The 21,418-nt window shown below is 29.4% G+C and overlaps 5 protein-coding genes across 5 annotated transcripts in view; 3 read left to right on the top strand and 2 right to left on the bottom strand.

The window, feature by feature from the left end:
* Positions 1-3,264, top strand: part of LOTGIDRAFT_167083 (hypothetical protein) — a gene marked incomplete at both ends in the record, with an annotated part of 11,292 nt that extends 8,028 nt beyond the window's left edge. Inside the window, 2 exons of the mRNA XM_009064547.1 lie at positions 848-958; positions 3,131-3,264. Coding sequence (XP_009062795.1) covers positions 848-958; positions 3,131-3,264 — 245 coding nt within the window. The remainder of the gene's footprint in view (positions 1-847; positions 959-3,130) is intronic.
* A 3,667-nt stretch (positions 3,265-6,931) lies between these two features.
* Positions 6,932-9,364, top strand: LOTGIDRAFT_95101 (hypothetical protein; the record flags this gene model as incomplete). The annotated part of the gene is made up of 6 exons (XM_009064546.1): positions 6,932-7,030; positions 7,473-7,628; positions 7,900-8,005; positions 8,356-8,556; positions 8,715-8,842; positions 9,134-9,364. Coding segments are annotated over 6 exons (921 nt in total), but the record flags the coding sequence as incomplete, so codon positions are not given.
* A 422-nt stretch (positions 9,365-9,786) lies between these two features.
* LOTGIDRAFT_195007 (hypothetical protein) lies at positions 9,787-12,225 on the bottom strand. The gene is made up of 7 exons (XM_009064545.1): positions 12,191-12,225; positions 11,442-11,563; positions 11,177-11,248; positions 10,937-11,025; positions 10,393-10,477; positions 10,213-10,294; positions 9,787-9,956 (listed from the first exon to the last, which is right to left on the bottom strand). The coding sequence occupies exons 1-7, from the start codon at positions 12,216-12,218 to the stop codon at positions 9,844-9,846; spliced, it is 591 nt and encodes a 196-aa protein (XP_009062793.1). The 5' UTR covers positions 12,219-12,225; the 3' UTR covers positions 9,787-9,843.
* A 1,049-nt stretch (positions 12,226-13,274) lies between these two features.
* On the top strand, positions 13,275-16,371 carry LOTGIDRAFT_129046 (hypothetical protein; the record flags this gene model as incomplete). The annotated part of the gene is made up of 7 exons (XM_009064544.1): positions 13,275-13,322; positions 13,550-13,626; positions 13,933-14,019; positions 14,593-14,677; positions 14,874-14,919; positions 15,031-15,144; positions 16,325-16,371. Coding segments are annotated over 7 exons (504 nt in total), but the record flags the coding sequence as incomplete, so codon positions are not given.
* Positions 16,372-19,410: 3,039 nt separating this feature from the next.
* LOTGIDRAFT_167079 (hypothetical protein) lies at positions 19,411-21,252 on the bottom strand (the record flags this gene model as incomplete). Its single annotated transcript, XM_009064543.1, has 3 exons — positions 19,411-19,521; positions 20,176-20,378; positions 21,153-21,252. Coding segments are annotated over 3 exons (414 nt in total), but the record flags the coding sequence as incomplete, so codon positions are not given.
* Positions 21,253-21,418: the final 166 nt, after the last annotated feature.

The following is a 21,418-nucleotide window of genomic DNA, read 5'->3' as shown; positions in this document are numbered from 1 at the left end:
TATATAGTACATTATATATACTCATCTTATAATAGTACATTATATATACTTATCTTATAATAGTACATTATATATACTTATCTTATAATAGAATATTATATATACTTATCTTATAATAGTACATTATATATACTTATCTTATAATAGAATATTATATATACTTATCTTATAATAGTACATTATATATACTTATCTTATAATAGAATATTATATATACTTATCTTATAATAGTACATTATATATACTTATCTTATAATAGAATATTATATATACTTATCTTATAATAGTACATTATATATACTTATCTTATAATAGAATATTATATATACTTATCTTATAATAGTACATTATATATACTTATCTTATAATAGAATATTATATATACTTATCTTATAATAGTACATTATATATACTTATCTTATAATAGAATATTATATATACTTATCTTATAATAGTACATTATATATACTTATCTTATAATAGAATATTATATATACTTATCTTATAATAGTACATTATATATACTTATCTTATAATAGAATATTATATATATACTCATCTTATAATAGTACGTTATATATACTCATCTTATAATAGTACATTATATATACTCATCTTATAATAGTACATTATATATACTTATCTTATAATAGAATATTATATATACTTATCTTATAATAGTACATTGTATATACTTATCTTATAATAGAATATTATATATACTTGTCTTGTAGTAGTGAATAGCTGATCGATCTCTATCAGAGATAACAATGCCGTTTGCAGTAAGAGGAAACCTCACACAACTCATCATTTATTTTTTCATAATTTTATGTTATTTATTTTGTAGCATTATGGAAACATGCCGTAGATTATCAGATGGATGTTAAACAGTCTTCCGTTAGAAGGTCATCAGGGTTTCAACGTAAAAGTTCAATATATGATGATACTCCTTTAATAGGTAACTAGATTTTACATCTTTTATTCAGTCAAAATATAGAGTTAAATAATATAGCATTGGATAAGATTTTAATTAAACTTAGCAAGTTGATTGTCTAAACATTGAGCATCTAAATCTACATTAAGTCTGTTTGGCTTTGTGATTCTATATTTAGAAATTGGAAAAACAATAAGATACTAGAGCCACACGTGGGACTTTGCAAATGTAGCAAAATGCAAAAGACTCTGAAAAAATCAACCTTCTACGATAATTACATCACGTGCAAGAACAGTCTAAAGTTGAGTAGTTTTGATTCTTTGGAAGATTGTTATACCGGAAGTAGACAGACCTCACAAATGAAAGTATCAGAAGATAGCCAAGGTCAATGACATTTGACATTGAAAAGGAGACGGTCAACAAAGGTCAACGTCACGAGATACAAGTCATCAAAATTTTGAAATATATACGACTATAAAACCGGAAGTTGAGATAGGACAGCAAATATAAAAGTATAATAGATAGCCAATGTGAATGACCTTTGATCCTACAAAAGTCGGGGTCAAAATAGGTCAAGGTCAAAAATTTAAAATTTTGAATTTTCAAAACCTGTTCCTTTTTTTGAACTATAAAGCTAAAACAATCGAACTTCTAAGACAACGTGGCTCAGCAGATGAAGTAAATGTATGCAAAGTTCCATTTTGAACAAATGTATACGCTGCGAGTTATGTCCCTTGCCAAAAATGTCAATAATGAGTAATTTAACCCGGATGTACCACGCCCACCTCAATTCTTTTTGCATAGGTTAATTGATATTCTGAAATGTTATGTTGTGTTCGAAATTTAAAGCTTCTACATCATACAGGTCAAAAGATATAGGTCAACAAATGTCAATAAAGGTCAAAATAGAAAACAATTAGTAATTCAACCTGGATGTGCCACGCCCACCTCAAATTTTTTATCATAGGTTAATTGATATTCAAATTGTCTTGTTGTGTTCCGAGTTTCAATGTTGTACATCAAATAGGTCATAAGATATACATACACATAGCTCAAAGAGACACAAATATTGTAAAAAAAAACTCAAATATGAAAAATTCACGAATTTCAATTTTGCTTAAAAAACGATTGTTATATATCACTGGAAAGAGCATGAAAAGCACATTAAGAATCCGAAAAAATTAACTCTCTAGGTTAATTAGGTCACGTGCTAGAATAGTCCAAAGTTGCGAATTTGGCTGTTTTCGGACAGCTATAAAACTGGAAGTACATGTCAGAGGCCAAATGTCAAAGTATCAACTGATAGCCAAGGTCAATGACCTTTGGCCTTATAAAGGTCAAGGTTATCAAAAGTCAAGGTCACCAGATAAAAATTACATAAATTAATAAAAATTTCAACCGGAAGTTGCAAAAAAGCAAAAGCGAAATTCAAAAATCGGCTCTCACAGTTTTTTGTGAAATCGATTAAAATTTACATATACATCAAAATTACGCACATCCATCTTTACCCCGAGGCCCCATTTTGAGTTTTACAAAAGTCGGTCATATCAATATGGCAGCCAAAGTATTACTTCCGGTCCGGATTTTTTTTTCTTCGTTTTTTTGTCTTTGGTTGGGCTATCCATCAGCCTAAATTCCATTGACCTATTTCAATTACACCGGAAGTTACCAACCGGAAGTTTAAATCAATTTCCTGTCTAAACCGGAAGTAATGCAAAAAATTTGAATGTATTTTTTTGCTGACTTTAGTGAACTTTAGCAAAAAATTGCAAAATTTTTCCAAAAAATGTCTGCGACAAATTTTCGAATTTTTTAAATGCTATCATTTCAGATCTTGCGAGTAGATTTCAAAAGTGCAAACCCTAAGAAAATCAACCTAGAAATGCGACTTCTAGAGCCGATTTCCTATTTTTGCACATATTGAACTGTGGCACTTCCGGTTACACAAAAAAGTTCCAAAATATATTTATGCACATCGTCGCCTATATCTAAGGTCCGTTAATGTTGAATAGTTGCTGCAACTATTGTAGTCTGAGCTCAGGAAGGTGTGTAAATTTCAAAAAAAAAAAAAAAAAAAGCAAAGTCCCACAATAATGGATTGTATGAACTTTTCTAGTGTTACTGTACCAAGATTTTATTGTCTTAAATCTAAAAGCTAGTGTCTCACCCCTAATATCTACTGTAATTTGATTTCAGAACCCAAGAAACGAAGTAGTTTAGTAGATATCAAAGTAGAAGATGATCAACTCAATAAAATGTTAAATACATTGATGGGTGAACAAAAGGAAATACGTGGTAGTGAAACGATGCGTCAACATTCAACTAGCTAGTCCTATTATTACCATTATTATTATTATTATTTCATTGTATAGTTCTATAGTAACTTATTTCTCTCTTTATCTCAACTTTTAGTTTCTGAGACTTGACTCAGACTGTCTCAAATAACATGATTTTATTTTCAAGGGGTTTTTATTACATACAATGCAGAATTCTTAAGGATATCCAAATGCAATTTGAAAGTGCTCACAAAATTTCAGGGTCAGACAACTCTCAAATCTTATGTTTCTTTTGTTTTTGTCTTATATTTCAAGATCATGCTTTTTACACATTAACAATCAAATATTTTAAGTTGCTGCGTTTTTTTATTCATTATTGACCAACCGATTTTGATAGAGGGATTTATTTTTTGTTTTCATTTTTTTTAATACATCATAATTATTCATAATGTAAATAGAAGAAATTGATGTAAAATTGAATAAATATTACGTCAGATTTTAACATCATTAAAATTTTAGCAAGGTTAAGTTTTTAATGAAAAGCATAATTTAACATTAATGATAGTTATATAGGTCTGGCTATTTGTTAATATTGCTGTTAAATTATGTGTTTAATAATATACCTGTTAGAATCAGCTGTTAATATTTACAACTAGTTTCATCTATGTATTGTTGCCAAAAAAGAAGTTTCATGTTTAAAAATGATAAAGCTGAGGCTTACATACTTACATGTTATCTATATTATGTAAAGAGGAGTCTTTTGGTGTTTTTTTTTCATAAGCCTCATAGCCACTATGTAAGACTTAGTACCTATTTGAGAAGGTCTTGTCTAATGTATTGTGAAGATCTCAAAATGATGTTGTAACTATGGCGCCAAACCATGTTTAACAAGAATGAAAAGAATTTGAAAGGAAAATAGAATATTTCTTAGTTAATTGAATAGAAATATTATTTGAGGATTTAGCTCAGACATGGCACCAAATAAAGGTTCAAAATGACAAAACATTTTAGAAAAACATGAAATTGATCTTTATGAAAGTGTAGATATGTAAATTATGTAGTTTTAGATGGTAATAATTTTATAATGATGATTGTTAATTGTTATATAACCTAGAATTCTTCTGAGTTCTACCAGGTTTCTGATGGTTATATGAATGAAGCCTGCTTGTTATATTCTTTCAACTGATTTCAGTAGGTTAGGGGCATGGCTCAAAGGTCTTGCATTGTGGATATTTTACACTAGTGACTATCACCCCTTTAGCCTCAAAGTGAAAAAAATATTTTATTAACCATCTTACAATTGGAGGAAGTCAGAAGAATTCAACAGCTATTTTGTCAGAAACATCATAACTTTATGTAGACTAATACTGTGAATTGCTGATCTTGTTTTGTAATTGTTTGACCATTCAGAGCTCCAGTAATTATCTATATTGTATAATCTAGTTTTGATGTTTCTGACTATTTAGCACTATTTAAAATAATACTGGTATTTAAACAAAACCTGCCTTGCTCATTTCCCTACAACATTCACTAAACTCAAAATATTATACATGAATCATTTTTAGTGGGGAAAATCCACTGTTTACAAAATCATGTTCCTTCATTCATTTTTAATTTCACTCTTGGATGAAAATGCAATTTTCAAACTTCTACAGTTGGTCTTATATAATTTTCTTTTTACTCTGCTGGTCTCAATAAAAAGATATGGATTAGTTATGATTTTGTATAATGGATTAACATTTGAATGGCTTTGTTAACTCTATAACTAATATTCAAGATAAGAGTAATTCAGGTTCAGGTTTCTCTAGTCATAGGAAAGTTTTTAATTTCACATACTGTTTTGATATTGGTAACATTCTATCCTGACTAACTGCTTCAATCATTTCATTATTTGTGTATCTAACATTAAACATTGTTTAAAGCTTATCATTGAGTGTAATAGAATCTACCAAATATGTTTTGTCAATATTGTTTATTTTGACAATAAAAAATTCGAAAAAGTTGTTTCTTTGTTATTATATTGTTATTATAGCCCATTGTAATTGATTGTCAAGAAACAGATCATATTGTGTACACGAGTCGTGTGAAACTTATGATTCTCTATATATGAGAAGTTAATGAACACACCCCCTTGTTTACAATCAAAATGGACACAATTCCTTCCGCCCACCATATTTTCATTACTGCAGTCCAATCAGACTCCTATCTGTTAACTATTATCTGTGGTCAGTTACAAGCCTGACGATGATGTAAACATTACCTATGTTGAGAAGCTTGGGTTGTACATGTTGTAAAAATGGTTAACCACTAAAGGAGAAATAACACCAAAAATTTCATCATTTATTTTTTGGGGCTTGCACTTTGTTGGACACACATATCATATATCACTAAAGCCCAATTATCAGTAAGTTTCCATTTTACCATATTAGCCTTAACATTAATAAACACTCCTTTAATTCTGCGCCAGTGAGTTCTGTTGAATGACAACTTCAACCACCCTAATCTCTAGTCTCCGATCCCAATTAAATCAGCAGAAGATCAAACACCATAGTATTAAAGAGATATCACAAAATAATTATTGGCTTTACTAGCCTACTACTATACAAAATTTGACAGGTTGGAAATCATGTGTTTGGTTATAATTGACAATATCAGAAAACTGGTTTTATTAATTTAATTTCAATTTAATTGCATTGTCAACAGAATTCCATATACATGTATATTGAGAATCTAAAGATCTTTATGATAAATTAAGCAATATGGTACATGCAAGTATACTCAATTAAAAGGCAATCTAATATACAGAGCTTTCCTCAACAATTATGACGTTCTGGAGGGAAGCAAACGCAAAAGACTAATATTAGACTGCAGGTATATAATATCGAATAACTAAATGCAAGACGTAGATCTAAATAGAGTTAAACTGGAAAATAAATGATTTATCATTTCTCCGATGTTTCATCAAAGGACTTTTGAAGGGAATTATAAAAAGAAAAAACCTTAATGATGGACGAGTAATAATCATAATTCATCACTTGTGATGTTTTCTTTAAAAGAAAAAGAGTTTATTTTAATTTATACCTGATAAATGATATTTTATTTCGAAGACATGCAACATATTTTCGTTTTCATTTACATATATCTTTCAAGAAAAAATTTTTCGGAGCCAATGGCTGCTTCGGGTTACAAAAAAATCAAGTAGAAAACAAAAGATTTTCCTGGTAATGTAATGTCTCCAGTTTTATAGGAAACATGTTATTTAATTGATTTGAAATTAGGCCTACTAGCAAAATTGTGTGATCACTAGAATACTCTTTGGTCTGTTTTTCATGAACTGATGAATTTGTGTCTGTGATTTGCAAACTTCAGACGTGATATGCCAGACATATCATATGCCTCATAGTTATTGGATATTATATTTCTATCACAGTTATTGAATGCTTTGGCATTAGTTACTAATATTTTTGATCAGCCAAGATAACACAACACTCACAACACTTCAGTTAGTCTGAAGTTCCTTGTTGAAATAGTAGGGCCTACTTTAATTCTGCCGTGAAAGTGGTCAGAATGCCCTCAGATATTTTGAAATCAACCTATGAATGTATTTTAAGGATATTATTTTAGATCCGGTTTAAGCCAAAGAAAACTAGTCAAAATGTCTGAAGGAAGCAGTACCGGTAGTAGTGGTGAGGAAGAAGAGGTTGAATATCTGGCAAAGACCAGAGAAAAACGTAGCAATGCTGGCAGTAAAATGGCTAAATTACTGAATGATGAAGAGGAAGATGAATTTTATCAAACAACTTATGGTGGTTTTAATGAGGTAAACCTCCAAGACAATATATAGATGCAGATGAACATTTCATAAAGATTTTATCTTCAAAATAAGCTAATTTGGGTGTTGAAATTTCAAATATTCTTCAAAGACTGCCATCTACGGAGCCCCTAAGGCGCAATTGTAATCATATTTATTTATTATTTCGTTTAAACGAAATACAAAGATGGGTTAATTAATTTATTTCAACGAAATAGACGAAAAAATTAATTCGTTTAAACGAATTAATAATAAAAAGTGTTGAAAATTGCACTTAAGGGGCTCCGTAGCCATCTGACGGAGATAGAGGCTCAACAGTAATATAAGAACTGTTTCCCTGGAATGGAAATTGGGAGTAACCACTCCATGCCTTAAAAGGTTCTGCATTATGTGCAGGTTTTGGTTTTATGCTGTCTTAGATATTTATCATAATAATTGTGATCTGTTTCAGGAAGGTGAAGATATAGATTATGATTCTAACAAGTCTGATTCTGATGATATGATTGATTCTGATTTTGATATTGATGAGAATGATGAAGTTAAAAGTGATATGGAAGATGATGAACCGAAGAAAAAGAAAACTACTACTGGTGTTTATAAGGTACCAGTATATACAATTTGGTGGATTACATATAGAACCCATTTTCAACAAATTTTAAGGAATATTGATTGACTACTGTATTAAATTAGTACACACAGAAATGTACTATTTACTTAACTCTAAGCTAATACAGTACAATGATTCTTTTTAGTTTTTGAAGAATACAATGTAAGCTTATACTTGAATAATAACTTGTTACCTTTCAACCTCCCTAACCTCTAGCCATTAATATCCCTATATATTTCTAAACTGATTTTTCAAGGAACCTAAAGAAAAGAAGCCAGCTAAGCCCCAAGAAAAGAAATCTGAAGTTAAGAAAGAAAAGAAGGAACCTAAACCTAAAGCTGAGAGATCATCTATACAGATTTATCAAACTTCACCCTGTAAGTAAAAATGAGTACTGGTATGGTAGTAAATTTTAAGAATTTAGTAAAACATGAAATATTGAATGAAATGTTGGCAGATTTAATGTTTAAAATGATCCATGCTACTGGTACTTATTCTTTGATGAACTTGATAATAAAAACATTTAAACAGTTTAATTGACATAATTATATAAAAGCCTACGAGCAAATATCTTTGATTTACATTAGAAATAAACAAGCTTTTTCTTTCTCCAGTTTTTAGACATTATCCTTTAGTGATATAGTCAATTCTCTGGTTTGCATAGTTGTTGACGTATCTGTAGATGAATCTCATCATGTCTATATGTTCATTTTTTTGTTATCTTCAGTAATGGAAAGAAAATCAAGACGAGCTGCCACAGCAGTAAAATCTCAGGCTACAGCTAAGAGAGAAAAACAAAGGGAAGAAAAGAGTAAAATGATGAAGGAAATGGCAGCAAGAAAAAATGTGCCTGAAGTAAGAAGGTTGACGCAGGAAGAATTATTAGCTGAAGCTAAAAGAACAGAAAAAGAAAATTTAAAGAGCTTAGGTAAGACAGACTCTAGATTTTTAAAAATAAAAATGCAAGATAAGAAAAGCATCAACCAGGGTTCAAATATAACTGCAGTTAAGATCACATCTTAGTTTGATAGCTAAGTGATAATGTTTTTAACATCATTAAATCTCATCATTATTATTTTTTCTCAGAAAACTACTATAAACTGGAATTGGAGAAGAAAAAAAGTAAAATACAGAAACAAGTGTTTAAAGGACCTATTATAAGATATCAGTCTGTTATTATGCCTAATTTAGAAGATTATGAACCGGATATTATTGTGGATGGGGAAGGGTAAGAAGTTAATGCAAGGCTTTCATTGACCATTCTTACAAATATGATACCATTTGTGAACAGAAATCTTCAAGAATCATTTGATTTGGTGTGTGCTGAATGTACCCAACTTTTCAGTTAAATTAGAATAATTTGTAATAGAAATACAATGCTTATCTCTATAAATAAGACAATTATTATTGGTACTTTCAATGTGATTCTCACACCCTCATCATAATATAATGAATTTATACTGATTTGTTTCATTCTTAATTTCAGATCAAATGAAGCAGTAAAGAAATTAGAAGATATGGAAACTGATGATAAATGTTCTAGAACTTTTATAACTTTTACAGAAGATCATGTCTACCATGATTTTTTCCCTCAGAAAAAACAAAAACCAGTTCAAAAACAAATTTGTCCAGTGACTAAATTACCAGCTAAATATTTTGACCCTATAACCCAAACTCCTTATGCTACATTATATGCCTTTAAATGTATTCGTGAAGCTTATGCTCAACAATGTGAAGTGGCTCATAAACGAACCAAATCTGCTCCAGAACCAAAGACAAATAATACAGTTGCTGCTAATGGATGAAAATGTATTTGTGTGCAGTTACGGAACCTATTACTAGTGTTGAGAAAGTTTGAATTGAGATTGTTTGAAATGATTCACCTCTAATAGAAAATATTTGTTCCATGTGAATTCATATTGATGTGGAGAGCCATGATGAATGGTTTTTATGATTTTATTATACGCCCACATTATAATGTGGTAGCAGTCAACATCAGGTCTGATAATATCATCTATTTTTCTATGTTTAAAACCTAGACTGTATGGAGTAAAGATTTGAAAATGTCCCTGTATGTGGCTACTTATTACAGCCAACAAAACTTAACCCTGAACTCACTGCCAAGTTGACAGAATGTACAAAATAAAAACAAATTACTCAGCAAACTTGAAGTTGTTTTATTATGAAATAAAAAGTGATGAGAAAAAAACGAATATCAAGAGGAATATTCTATAAACTGTGGTTGAACTTTGGCAACTTTTCTGAATTCTTCTGATAAAGTTTTAGTACATTGCATTTTACACCAACTTATAGGAACCATAGTACCACCTGAAAATATAGCAAGTTTCAACTATATTACTATTATTTGTGGTAACTTGATAATGGTTTTATCATTGTGACTAGATGTTTATTTGGCTGTATTTGACAGTCATGTTGAACAAGAGTATAAAAAAATAACAGCAACTAAGAAAGTGAATTGTTTGATTTTTATCATCCACGCGACTAAGTGTAAAATCTCCGCATCAGATATTTTACTACATTTTTCTTGCCAAGATTATGAATTAGAAACAAAACTTTATTATACCTGTTTCACTAGTTGCTATGACAACTCCTAATTCATTTTCACTGGTACTCAGTAAATAAGATTGTGCATCACCTAAAGATAACTGATAAACATTTGTCAAGGAAGATAATTCTTGATCACAATGGAGTAAATACAACTCGAGACAGAGTGTGATTCTAAATATTGTTTTTTAAAGGATACAACTTGAGCTGCTATGATATCACCAGGTCTAAAACATTTATACATTTCAACCTTGTCTTTTTCTGTTGCTCTCACATCTTCTTTTCTGTAAATTACAAAGAAAATTAAAGAGACAATTGCACCATATTGGGAGTTTGATTTGAGTCGTGAATATATGTAAATAGTCTGGAGAAGTACTAGAAAAATACAAATATATCTCAAACTATGAATGTCTTCTATTTCTATAGATGTCTTTTCTATAAATTGCAGTGTCTTAATAAAAGAGGATTCGTCTTTTAAACGTAGATAATTCTGGAAACACATGGATTTGAAGGCTCAAACTTATGAACTGAACATGGAATTGTGTGTTTCTGAATAATATTTCTTCTAAAATTCTACCTTGACAGATTCAAAATATATTTTTCAGCCTTTTTATGTGTATTTGCATACTGATATCATAATCTGATAAAGTATTACTTGAATGGGGTGGATAATAGTACAGGAACTATAAGAACCTTATCTAGGAAATATGTTTGAACCACATAGCAGCATGCCTCCTACCTACCTCAAAGTTCCACGAAAGGGTTCTTGTAATTTGGTTTTGCCAATACTCAAAATAGAACATTTACAAAATCTGGCATTTACATTGGTGACCTAAAAATACAACAAAATAGTAAAAGGTTCTCTCATAGAAAACTCATAAATTATGTTTTATAATTACAAGTCTACATGTATACTTTATCAATACAATGCAATCAAGATCATTAATAATCTTAAAAATAATATATGTTTAAAGAGAACCAACCCTGGCAGTAACTATATCATCTTCACTAGGAACTACGTTTTGTGTTTTGGATGATCTGACTTCAACAATTGTCTGAAAAAAAATGCAACAAAAAAGATGACCTAAGATCCATTTAAATTTGTGCATCATCATTCAAGAAATGTTAATTCTGTGACCCCTAAAGCAGATAAGCATAAGATAAACATACTTTGTTAATGTGAAAAATGATTGATTTTAGCTACTTTCATTTTTAGTATTAAAACTAACTAAACTCAACAATTTTTACCTTTCCATCATCATTAGTCTGAGTAAAAACATAACCAACTAAAGTAGAATATATATAACCATTTCTTGTATAAGTTCCATTTCCACTGATATGATCATCATCTGTTCTCAATATACGCTGACCTTCAAAGATAAATATAACATAGTACCAAACAAGAACAAGTCCAACACAAGAGTCGTTTTTGTCACCTGATTCGATTAGGTTTCGATTTGCTAGTACGATTAGGTTCGATTTGCAGTGGCCCACAAATGTGATACCAGCGATTAGGCAATATAGCTGACTGCACTATCAACAAAAGGTTGTCTATTAATATTAGCCAATGACATCTATGTTTATATAGACAACATTGATCAAATTAGCCAATAGTAAAAATTACCAATGACGTGACACCTAATCGAATCGCCTAACCACCTCATTGCAGTAATTGACGGTTAGGTCGATTAGCCCAATCAGTTTAGGTAAACTGTCTCACAAATGCACCGATTAGCCTACACGTCCTGGCTCACAAATGTACAAAATAGCTAATCTACCTAATCAATCGTGCGACAAAAACGACTAAGGGGTCCGGTTTTCAAAGTGTGTCGTACCACATAGAATAATTACAAAAATCACAAGATGTTTAGTGAATTGTCAAAGATTTAGAATATATTTAAGTCCATAGAGATATAAGGTCGGATTGTAATAAAATAAAAACTTATAAAATGCAATTAGTGGCATGTAAATCTTTAAGAAGGAATTAATAAAATTACCGGGCACACAAATCGTGGAAGTTGCCATCTTTGATTTGTCACGTGATTGGATCTAACTCATTCCTTATTATAGGTAGTTCGGATATATGAAGATAATACAATATGTCTTATATTGTAAATTACTGCAATGAAGTGGTTTGTGTTCACTAAATATTGAATTCTTATAATAAAGAATATGATGATATGGAAATATTTTGACTGATATGAAAGTTGTAGAAAAATGGGTATTCTATATCCCCTATTTGATAATCAGCTGCCCTTACTTCCGGTGTAAATAAACATGGCGGATAAAATAGATTTTTCAGAAGTAAGATTCGTTTCTGAATAGAATTATGGCTATAACTCAGTTTCTTAAATAACATGTAAGAACAGTTCATGTTCATTAGAAGCACTCAGTGTCGAATCATTACTCATTAGAACTTAGAAGTGACTTTTCCATACCGTACAGTTCATATTCTTTTAGGCTAATGGCTATGTCGAAAAAATTCATATTGTTTTATTAATAAAATTAATTCTTTTTCTTTTGAAAAGGTTCATAATCTTGGTGGGTATGGGTCAGAATTTGATTCGGAGGCTGAGTCAAGTCGGAGAAGGTAAGCTATTATTAGCCTATTTTTAATCCACTGGCAATGACATGGCACATTGGATAATAATATCATTGTAGAGAATTTGCCATATAGGTATTTCTATATTGATTGATGTAATGTTGTTTTTTGTAACAGAGACAAAGTTTAGATATTGTAATAATAACCACACCAGTCATAAAGAGACCAAAGCTACATTGATAGCCTATGATATTATTTTTATCTTTCCGTTTTATAGAAGTGAAGAATTTAAAGGATTACAAAAGAAGAGAAAAAGAACAACAGATGGTGTTGCCAATAAAAGAGAAGTTGAAGAAGAATATAGCAAGTGAGAGCTTTAATCCTGTAGTTTCATTTGGAATGTGAAGTTGAATGTATTGTAAAAGCTATAGGCCTACTACATAACCATAACCAAGAAAAATATCAAATAGCATTACAGTCATTTTCATCTTACTTAAAGTTTCTGAAGTTATGTATATATATATTGGTTTTTTCATTCCAGAGAAGAGGGGAAGATACAGAGAAACCACATATTAAGCTTAGATGCTGTATCCTTTACATTAACGAAATATCATATTGAACCTGCTTAAATATTTTATCAGAAATATTTTTATTTCTATATTGCTTTACAATTGATGTAATGAGCACTATTTAACAGTGATCTTGTTAACGATATTTTTTTATTGTAAATAGTCTAAAGTGAGGGTCAGGAATGAAATTATTTGTAATAATAATCCAATGACCTTCAATATAATTGTTCCTTTGACTGAATCAGTATGCTAGACATAAACAATTTGTAAATAATTATTTGTTATATTATGGTGGTAAAGCTACTGAATTCAAAAGAGACAGGTATGGTTTATAAGATATTGTGTTTGAATTTTTCTATTGAATAACAAGAGATAAGTTAGAAAATTGTTATTATTTTGTGCATAGCAAGACATTGTCATAAGTCATGTATTCCATAAAATCCGTTCCTATTTGATTCATAATGATTTATAGCAAAAAACTCAAGAAGTTGCCATGGCCCAAGAAACAGAAATGTTATATAACTGGGTTGGTTGCCAATAAACCAAAAGACCATTAACAGTGAACAGTCAGTCGAAGTAAAACGTGCACTTTAATTAACATCTGTGATTAAATGTTTGATATTTTTAGCTCTCGAGATAAAAGAGATATAGATGTTATCAGAGAAAATCATCAGTTTTTATGGGACGAAGAAGATGATAACTCAGACTCTACTTGGTAATGCTATGATCTATATTATATTTGTTGCACAATACTAGAATTTTTGTTGATAAGCTATTAGAATATCCTCCAGTAATAAGTTAAAGGTGTAGTTGAAACTGAGGTTAAATTGACTTGACTTAAATAGTTGAATTTAGAAAAAGGCCAGACCACGTATTCTCGAAATGATCTTAGTGTTAGGCTGAGAATATTATAGCCTTTATAAAAATTTGACTTATTAAGTCCAGTTAGAGATTCAAAATGGCTGTGAAGTACATTCGTGTTTGGTATTTCCATGTAAGAACCATACGTAGTTTTGTATGGCAATATACTTTGCTTTAATTTCCAATTGTAAATGGATCGTTATCTGTACAGCCTGTAACACACAGGTTCTCTGTTTATTGTCTAATCAATACAATCTGTTCGAATTAGGGTTTAAAACGTGTAGAACGTATAATCTCAAGGCGTTTTCGTTGGCCGATTTAATAGATTATCTATTTTGTGCATTTGTGCGGCAGGAAGTTTAGGCTTATTGATACATTTGTGAGAAAGTTTACCTAAACCGATTAGGTTAATCATCATATTTTTTAGGGAGAAACGTTTAGCTAAGAAGTACTATGATAAATTATTTAAAGAATATTGTATAGCTGATTTATCAAGATATAAAGAAAATAAGGTACTGTATATAAAGTGTATAAAGTAGTTCATTCCATCTTGAGTTGCCAGAACTGATGGTCGAAATTCACTTTTGTATTAGCTGCAAATCAAACTTATGTTTACTGTAAGATAAATTGTCTTATCAGGAAGTTAGATTCTCAAGATCAATTCGAAAATCTTTTATTTGATAACAATATGATCTTAATTCATTTTAGTTTGGTATGAGATGGAGGGTAGAAAAGGAAGTATTTGAAGGAAAAGGTAAGCTTCTAGATTTTATTTTGGACAGTATTGCCAAAAACCAGTTGTGACGACTGTAAACAATTACTTTCTGAGAAAACTATGGTGTACCAGTACTTTTAACACTTTCAGGTCAGTTTATTTGTGGTAGTAAGAAATGTAATGAAAGAGATGGTTTAAGAAGTTGGGAAGTTAATTTCGGGTATATTGAACATGGTGAAAAGAAAAATGCTTTAGTTAAATTACGTAAGTTAATAAGACGCTCTCATATTAAACAAATATTTAAAAGTTTTATTGATATTTTTTGTATAAATGTGATTTTGTTATTGGTGACTGCAGCTTAGTTTGTATTAAAAAGATTTGAAGGAGGCTTTTTATACACCTGCATTATAAAATGTAAATTCCAAATAAAAATGAGAGTTGAACAAAACCAATCATGAAAATGGTTAATGGTGATCTCTGTTGTAAAAAACTATGATGCTTTGACAGGATGAAGATATGAGGCTTTGAATAATAAAACTTCTGTCAAAATAAACCATTTATTCCTCCAATGTTTTATGTGCCTAAAAACACACTTCCTCAGGAAGTCCAAAAGTAAATGACTGTTTCAATAATGTGGTCATATATTGTCATTTGGGTGTCATTATGAAGATGATCTCTATCGATTTTAGTGATGATCTGATAATTTTTCACTGAAATATTGTGTCCAACTTTCTCTCTATTAGCTATATTATGCAACTCGTGCTCACTTGACAGGCTACAATTCTTTATGGATTGTTTTGCATTTTATATTGTGGATCAGTGTCATTATGAAGATGATCCCTATCAATTTCTGTCCGTCTTGTTTCTTGTTCACAATAGCACAATAGAGGCTACAGCTTTTATCTGATCTTGATGAAACTTGGTGAGCCTGTATATATTGATGGGATCTCAGTAAAGCTTGAAATTAGCCTTTTTCACTCTATTAGCTATATTGTGCAATTTGCGCTCACTCTGCAGGCTAAAATTCTTTATGGATTCTTTTGCTTTTTGTTTTGTGGGTCAATGTCATTATGAAGATGATCTTTATTGATTTTCGTGATGATCTTATAATTTTTCACCAAAATGTTGTTTACAACTTAGTGTATTCACTCTATTACTTTTGCTCACTCTTCAAGCAACAATTATTTTGATTTTTATATGCATATTGCAATCAAAGCTGCTGGTGGGTGTCTGTCACCATGCTTCAAAAGGCTATCTTTATGTTTATATTAGGAACATTTGTGTCTTGTTTCTGCTCAATAAGATAACAACACCTCTTGCGAATCTATTTAAAATTTTCAATGGTAGATCCTGTAATTCTAGTTTAATCTTAAGATTCATTGTTTTATTTAAGGCTAGAGGTTAAGTATAAATTTTCATGGAAGGTGTTAATTTTTTATTTAAGGTTTATGTTCAGATTGTTCATATAAATTAAATTATCATCATAAGTAAGTAATATTTTATACCGGTAAATCTTTTTGTCATTTTTTATACGTCCACATCTCTCTATGTGAACATATATTGTTGGCTTCCCTGTCCATCAGTCCGTCAACATTTGCTTGTAAACGCTCTAAAACGCTCGATTTTTTGATTGAATCAAATGAAATTCGGTATGTGTATACATATTCATAAAACGAAGATCATGTTCGAATTTGAGATATTTTCGACCGTTAGAAGCAGAGTTATTGCCCTTGCCCCAAAATCTTGAATATGCTATTACTCTCTTAGTTTTCAACCGTTTTTGATGAAACTTAAAATATGCTTTTATTAGGGTTATTTTAAACAAACTTTCAACAGCATTGAAGTCTTTCATAATGATTTTATACATGCAGAAAGAAAGAAATTATACCCAAGAAATCTAAAATTAGTACAGATGAAAAAAGATCTAAAAAGCAGAAAAAACATGAAAGAAAACATAAAAGAGACAGATATGGTAAGTAATTAAGTTATTGATTGAGTACAACTTCAATGCAGGTAATGTCTAATGTACAGATAAATAGATTGATAGCAGTCAAAGGATAGCAGTCAAAGGAGTAGAGAACAAAGGTCCTTGATATGTCAACCTTCCTTTCTCATAAAAAATAATGACTCTTTCACAGAATCAATATTAGAAAACTAAATATAGCTTTTCTTATTGGATATTGCATTATAAGTTGATTTTAGTTATGTTTTAAGATTTTCAAGTGTTCATTTATAAATATTGGACTTTAAATCTGAGAATTGTTGAATTGATGTTTTAATTGCTACTTCAGATGAAAGTAAATCAGATAAAAATAGTAACACTGAAGAGGAAGAAGAAGATTCTAATAATAAAAGTAAAGAAAGTGTAGAAGAAAAAGCTGAAGATTCAGTATGGAGTGGACCTGTGAAATTAACAGAAGAAAAATCTAGGTATTTACCAGTCGTAATCTTTTTATTTAGTTAGTCAATTAAGGTTTCACTGGTACAATGAACCATGCTGTGAAGCCATTAAATTATTTTGTCTTTTTCCTTTTAGAAACCTTTCAGATAAATGAGAATTAGGGCAATAAGAATTTTGTTTTGAAATACATATATACATCTTTGTTTAATGTTTTAGGGAAGAAGAATTTGATTCCTTTTTTGAAGAAATGTTTTTATGATACAGTTCCTATCACTATGGACTATGGTATGTTGTCTATTTGGAGTTAAATGACATATCTTTTGTGTGTCAAACATATTGGAATCTGTGAAAATGACTATTTTTTAATTCTTTTAAAGCATGTACTGTTTTAAATCAGAATTAAATGGCTCAACACCATTACATGTTTTTCATAGAAAGTCATCATACAAAAAATGTTCAATTGCTGAATTCTGTATTTCTAGTTCTGTCTTTATTAGTGTGGTGTCAGGAGCTATTCTATCTGACTGTGAGTTTCTTACAATTAACCTAAATAACATGAGTTATTGTCAACTTGGAACTTTCGATAAGTTTCCATACTCTTGTAATACAACTGTTATAATATTTTGAAATAAAAAGAAAAACATTTGTAACAAATTTATTATAGTTTGTGTCATCATATATAGTGCTTAGCACAGATTCATTAACAATAGAGAAATATCACAATTAATAATAATATAACAGACAAATTAAACATCTTTCATTGTGTTATATAGGGTTTCGATTTATCATTCTTATATATACTTGCATATTTTAGTCTATCAAAGGGAGAACTTCTTCTTCAGCCTTTGGTTTTGAAAATTTTCGCCAACTTTTTGTAATTAAACAAGTTTGTGCTCAATCATTGTATATAGATTCATATTAGGTACTCAAACTCTCACATTTTTATCTTTTGAGACATGAAAAAAATTGATTGAAGAAACAAACAGAAAATAACAGCATTAATCTACGGAGCCCCTAAGGCGCAATTGTAAACATATTTATTTATTATTTCGTTTAAACGAAATAATTATTTCGTTTTAACGAAATAATTAATTCGTTTAAACGAAATAATTACTTCGTTTAATCGATTACTTCAAACGAATTAATTATTTCGTTTAAACGAAATAATAAATAAATATGTTTACAATTGCGCCTTAGGGGCTCCGTATTAATCACATATAAAGTCAATAAGATTACATTTTATATCCACGAAACAATATTATGCTCAGATCACTAGTTTAAACTTCATGTGAGATTCTGATGTAAGTGCACTCACAACATTTCATTACAATACATAATATACATAATATTATAATAATAAAAAATAATTGTAATCACAAAGATATGTGCCATATATTACTTTTCATCAAGTGTAAGACAGTTATATTGACATGGTTTTTTTTTTACCTACGTACAATATATCTATATACAGAAAATAAGTTAAAAACAACAAGTAATGATATTCATAAATAATAGATATAAATTTGTACAGATCTAACTATATCATCACAATAATATCCTCATATATAAGAATGAAATATAGTAATACACAAAATAGTAAAAATAACTTAGGCTGTCATTTTGAGAAAATGTTGTCCACAGATCAAATATTAGAAAAACATATGGGTAAACAACACTTATTCCAATTTTAGTGTGTTGTTAAATCAGATTTAATGAATTAATCAACTGTTAATTCAAAATGAGTGTTATTGTTTTTTGAGTATTCAATGAACAAAGGAAAATCTTAGTTTTGATTTGAATACATTAATTGAGTCCAGAAGCAAACTATAATTGGAATTAGTATATCCTCTAATAATTTTACAACAACTTTATTTCAAATTTCTTATTGCACATGATAAGAAGTTACAGAAGAGTATATTTAAAGAAGTGTTTGATAATGATCCAAGTACTGATTGCTCTAATCCTTTTCTACAATTAGATGTAAATGTATTGAGCTTATAGTCCTCATTGATACAGCATTGTCCAAAAATATTAGATTGCTGTATACAGAGTATTCAACTATATAGTAAACATTAGTAAAGTTACTAATAAATATCACAGTAATAATATCATATATAACTAAATAAACTTCATGTTATATTACAAAATCCACTCTTCTGTTTCCCCTTCTGTTTATTATGTTGTTTATATGGTGACGAAGGTGGAAGATGACTAGATTCTTGTTTATCTAATTCAGGTTTCTGAAAATATAATCAAAAGTTTGTTTGGTATATTAATTAGTGATGCATAAAATAACAGCTTAAATATAGTTTTGGTTGACTAATTAGGATTTGTCATACAACCCAAAGAATTGTATGTAATAAAAAATATTTTGGAAAACTTAATAATCTATGATTGAAAGTCTTTATGAATATTATGCTTATGTGGACAAACCCACGAAATTTGGTAGTCAAGAAAGTAAACAATTTCACAGAATACTATTATAGATCGTAATAGCAAGAAATAGAGGCTATTATAATATAGAGTTCTTGATTCCTAGTCTAGACATCTATTAGTTGTTAATTGAGTCAAATGTATCAAACCAGTTTATGGTTATATTACAATATTAGTTATTGATTAAATAGCTTCTATACTTATTATTATCAAATCTTCTATGATATGACAACATTTAGTTTACATGCCAAGTTCCTTTGGGCTTTCAACCTTTTACTTCAGAATTATGTCTAATTTAAAGATGTGGTAAACTTTAACGTAATTGGAATGTAAATGAAATATATATAATAATAACAACAATAATATTAACTTTATTAGAAACCCAGTTGCACAAGGCAATCTTCCCTGGGATCTTTCTGTATAAAGCTACAATAACATTTTTAACAAAATGATACCTGTACCTTAGTACGAGATGGTTGTTCTATTGTACCATTTGTTGTCAACATCGTTTTATTTACATTCGCTTTATTTACATCATTTACAATAGTTTCTTTCTGAGTTTCTTTTTCATTCTTAGTTTCATTTTCTTTTTTTGGTTCATTATCTTTCTTGGGTTCTTTTTCAATAGGTTTTTTTTCTTCTAACTTTTGTTCTTTTGGTTTGGCTACAACAAGTTAAAATATCATTGATCAATGTAGAAAATAGGTTTGGTAAAAATAACTAATATTGATAGGAAACTTCTTATTGGTAAATGGCTTACAATACTAATTGTATTGTTCTTACTTGGAAATAACAAACAAAAACGTAGTTCATAGCCATTTTGAATCTCTAACTCGACTTCACAAGACAAATTTTTAAAAAGGTTATAATATTTCATCTAAGCTTTTGGATCACATTTAAAGGTTGAGGAGTGGCTTAGATTGTGATTTGACGACTTTTTTGAAATATTGTAGCTTTTTTAAAAATTTGTCTTAAGTTGAGGTAGGCACTAATTAATATATTAATGACATTAGAGCCTCTTTGAAAAGCTGGAGTATGAGATTTCTTTATCATGCATACAGCATGCAACAAATTCTTCAATTTAATGTTATATTTGGAAAATATTCCTTTGAAATAAGTCTCTTTTACTTTTTATAAAATTTGTTTGAAATTTTTAAGCAAGCATAAATGAAATAAGGTTATATATTGATATATATATACATGTAGTATTTAATGAAGAAAAAAACACATTACATATCACAACAAATAAACTTTCATTAAAAATTATTTCATATTGGTTATAAACATACTTTATGAAACATAATAAAATACAGGGTAAAAAATAGAAAAATTTAGTATATATATGGGAGATATATGTAAGTTAGTATTGTCATGCAGGGTAAAAATATAAATAAATTATATATTGGGACAGAATATATCTAGACCTCATTAGCACCACCTTGTTCCTTGGTCTCTTTATCCAGGTCATCCCAATGGGCACGGTTCTGTAAACACCCATTGTATAATGGTTCCAGTTTTGGATTCATATCAGCAAATAACTGTTAAAGAAAGTCATAGAACAACATCAAAACAAATTAGAGCCACAATTTAACATTGAAAATATAACACTATTCCCTACAATAAACATTTAATTACCAGATTATGTTAAAGCAATAATGTATAGTCTGTTAAAGCACAAATTCATCTCAGAAAGCTTCAAAACAT

Source organism: Lottia gigantea (assembly GCF_000327385.1).
Source record: "Lottia gigantea unplaced genomic scaffold LOTGIsca_63, whole genome shotgun sequence".
In the NCBI taxonomy this organism is placed as follows: Eukaryota; Metazoa; Mollusca; class Gastropoda; family Lottiidae; genus Lottia; species Lottia gigantea.
Note: the sequence above shows the minus strand (reverse complement) of the source record. Positions and strands in the feature narration are given on the sequence as shown.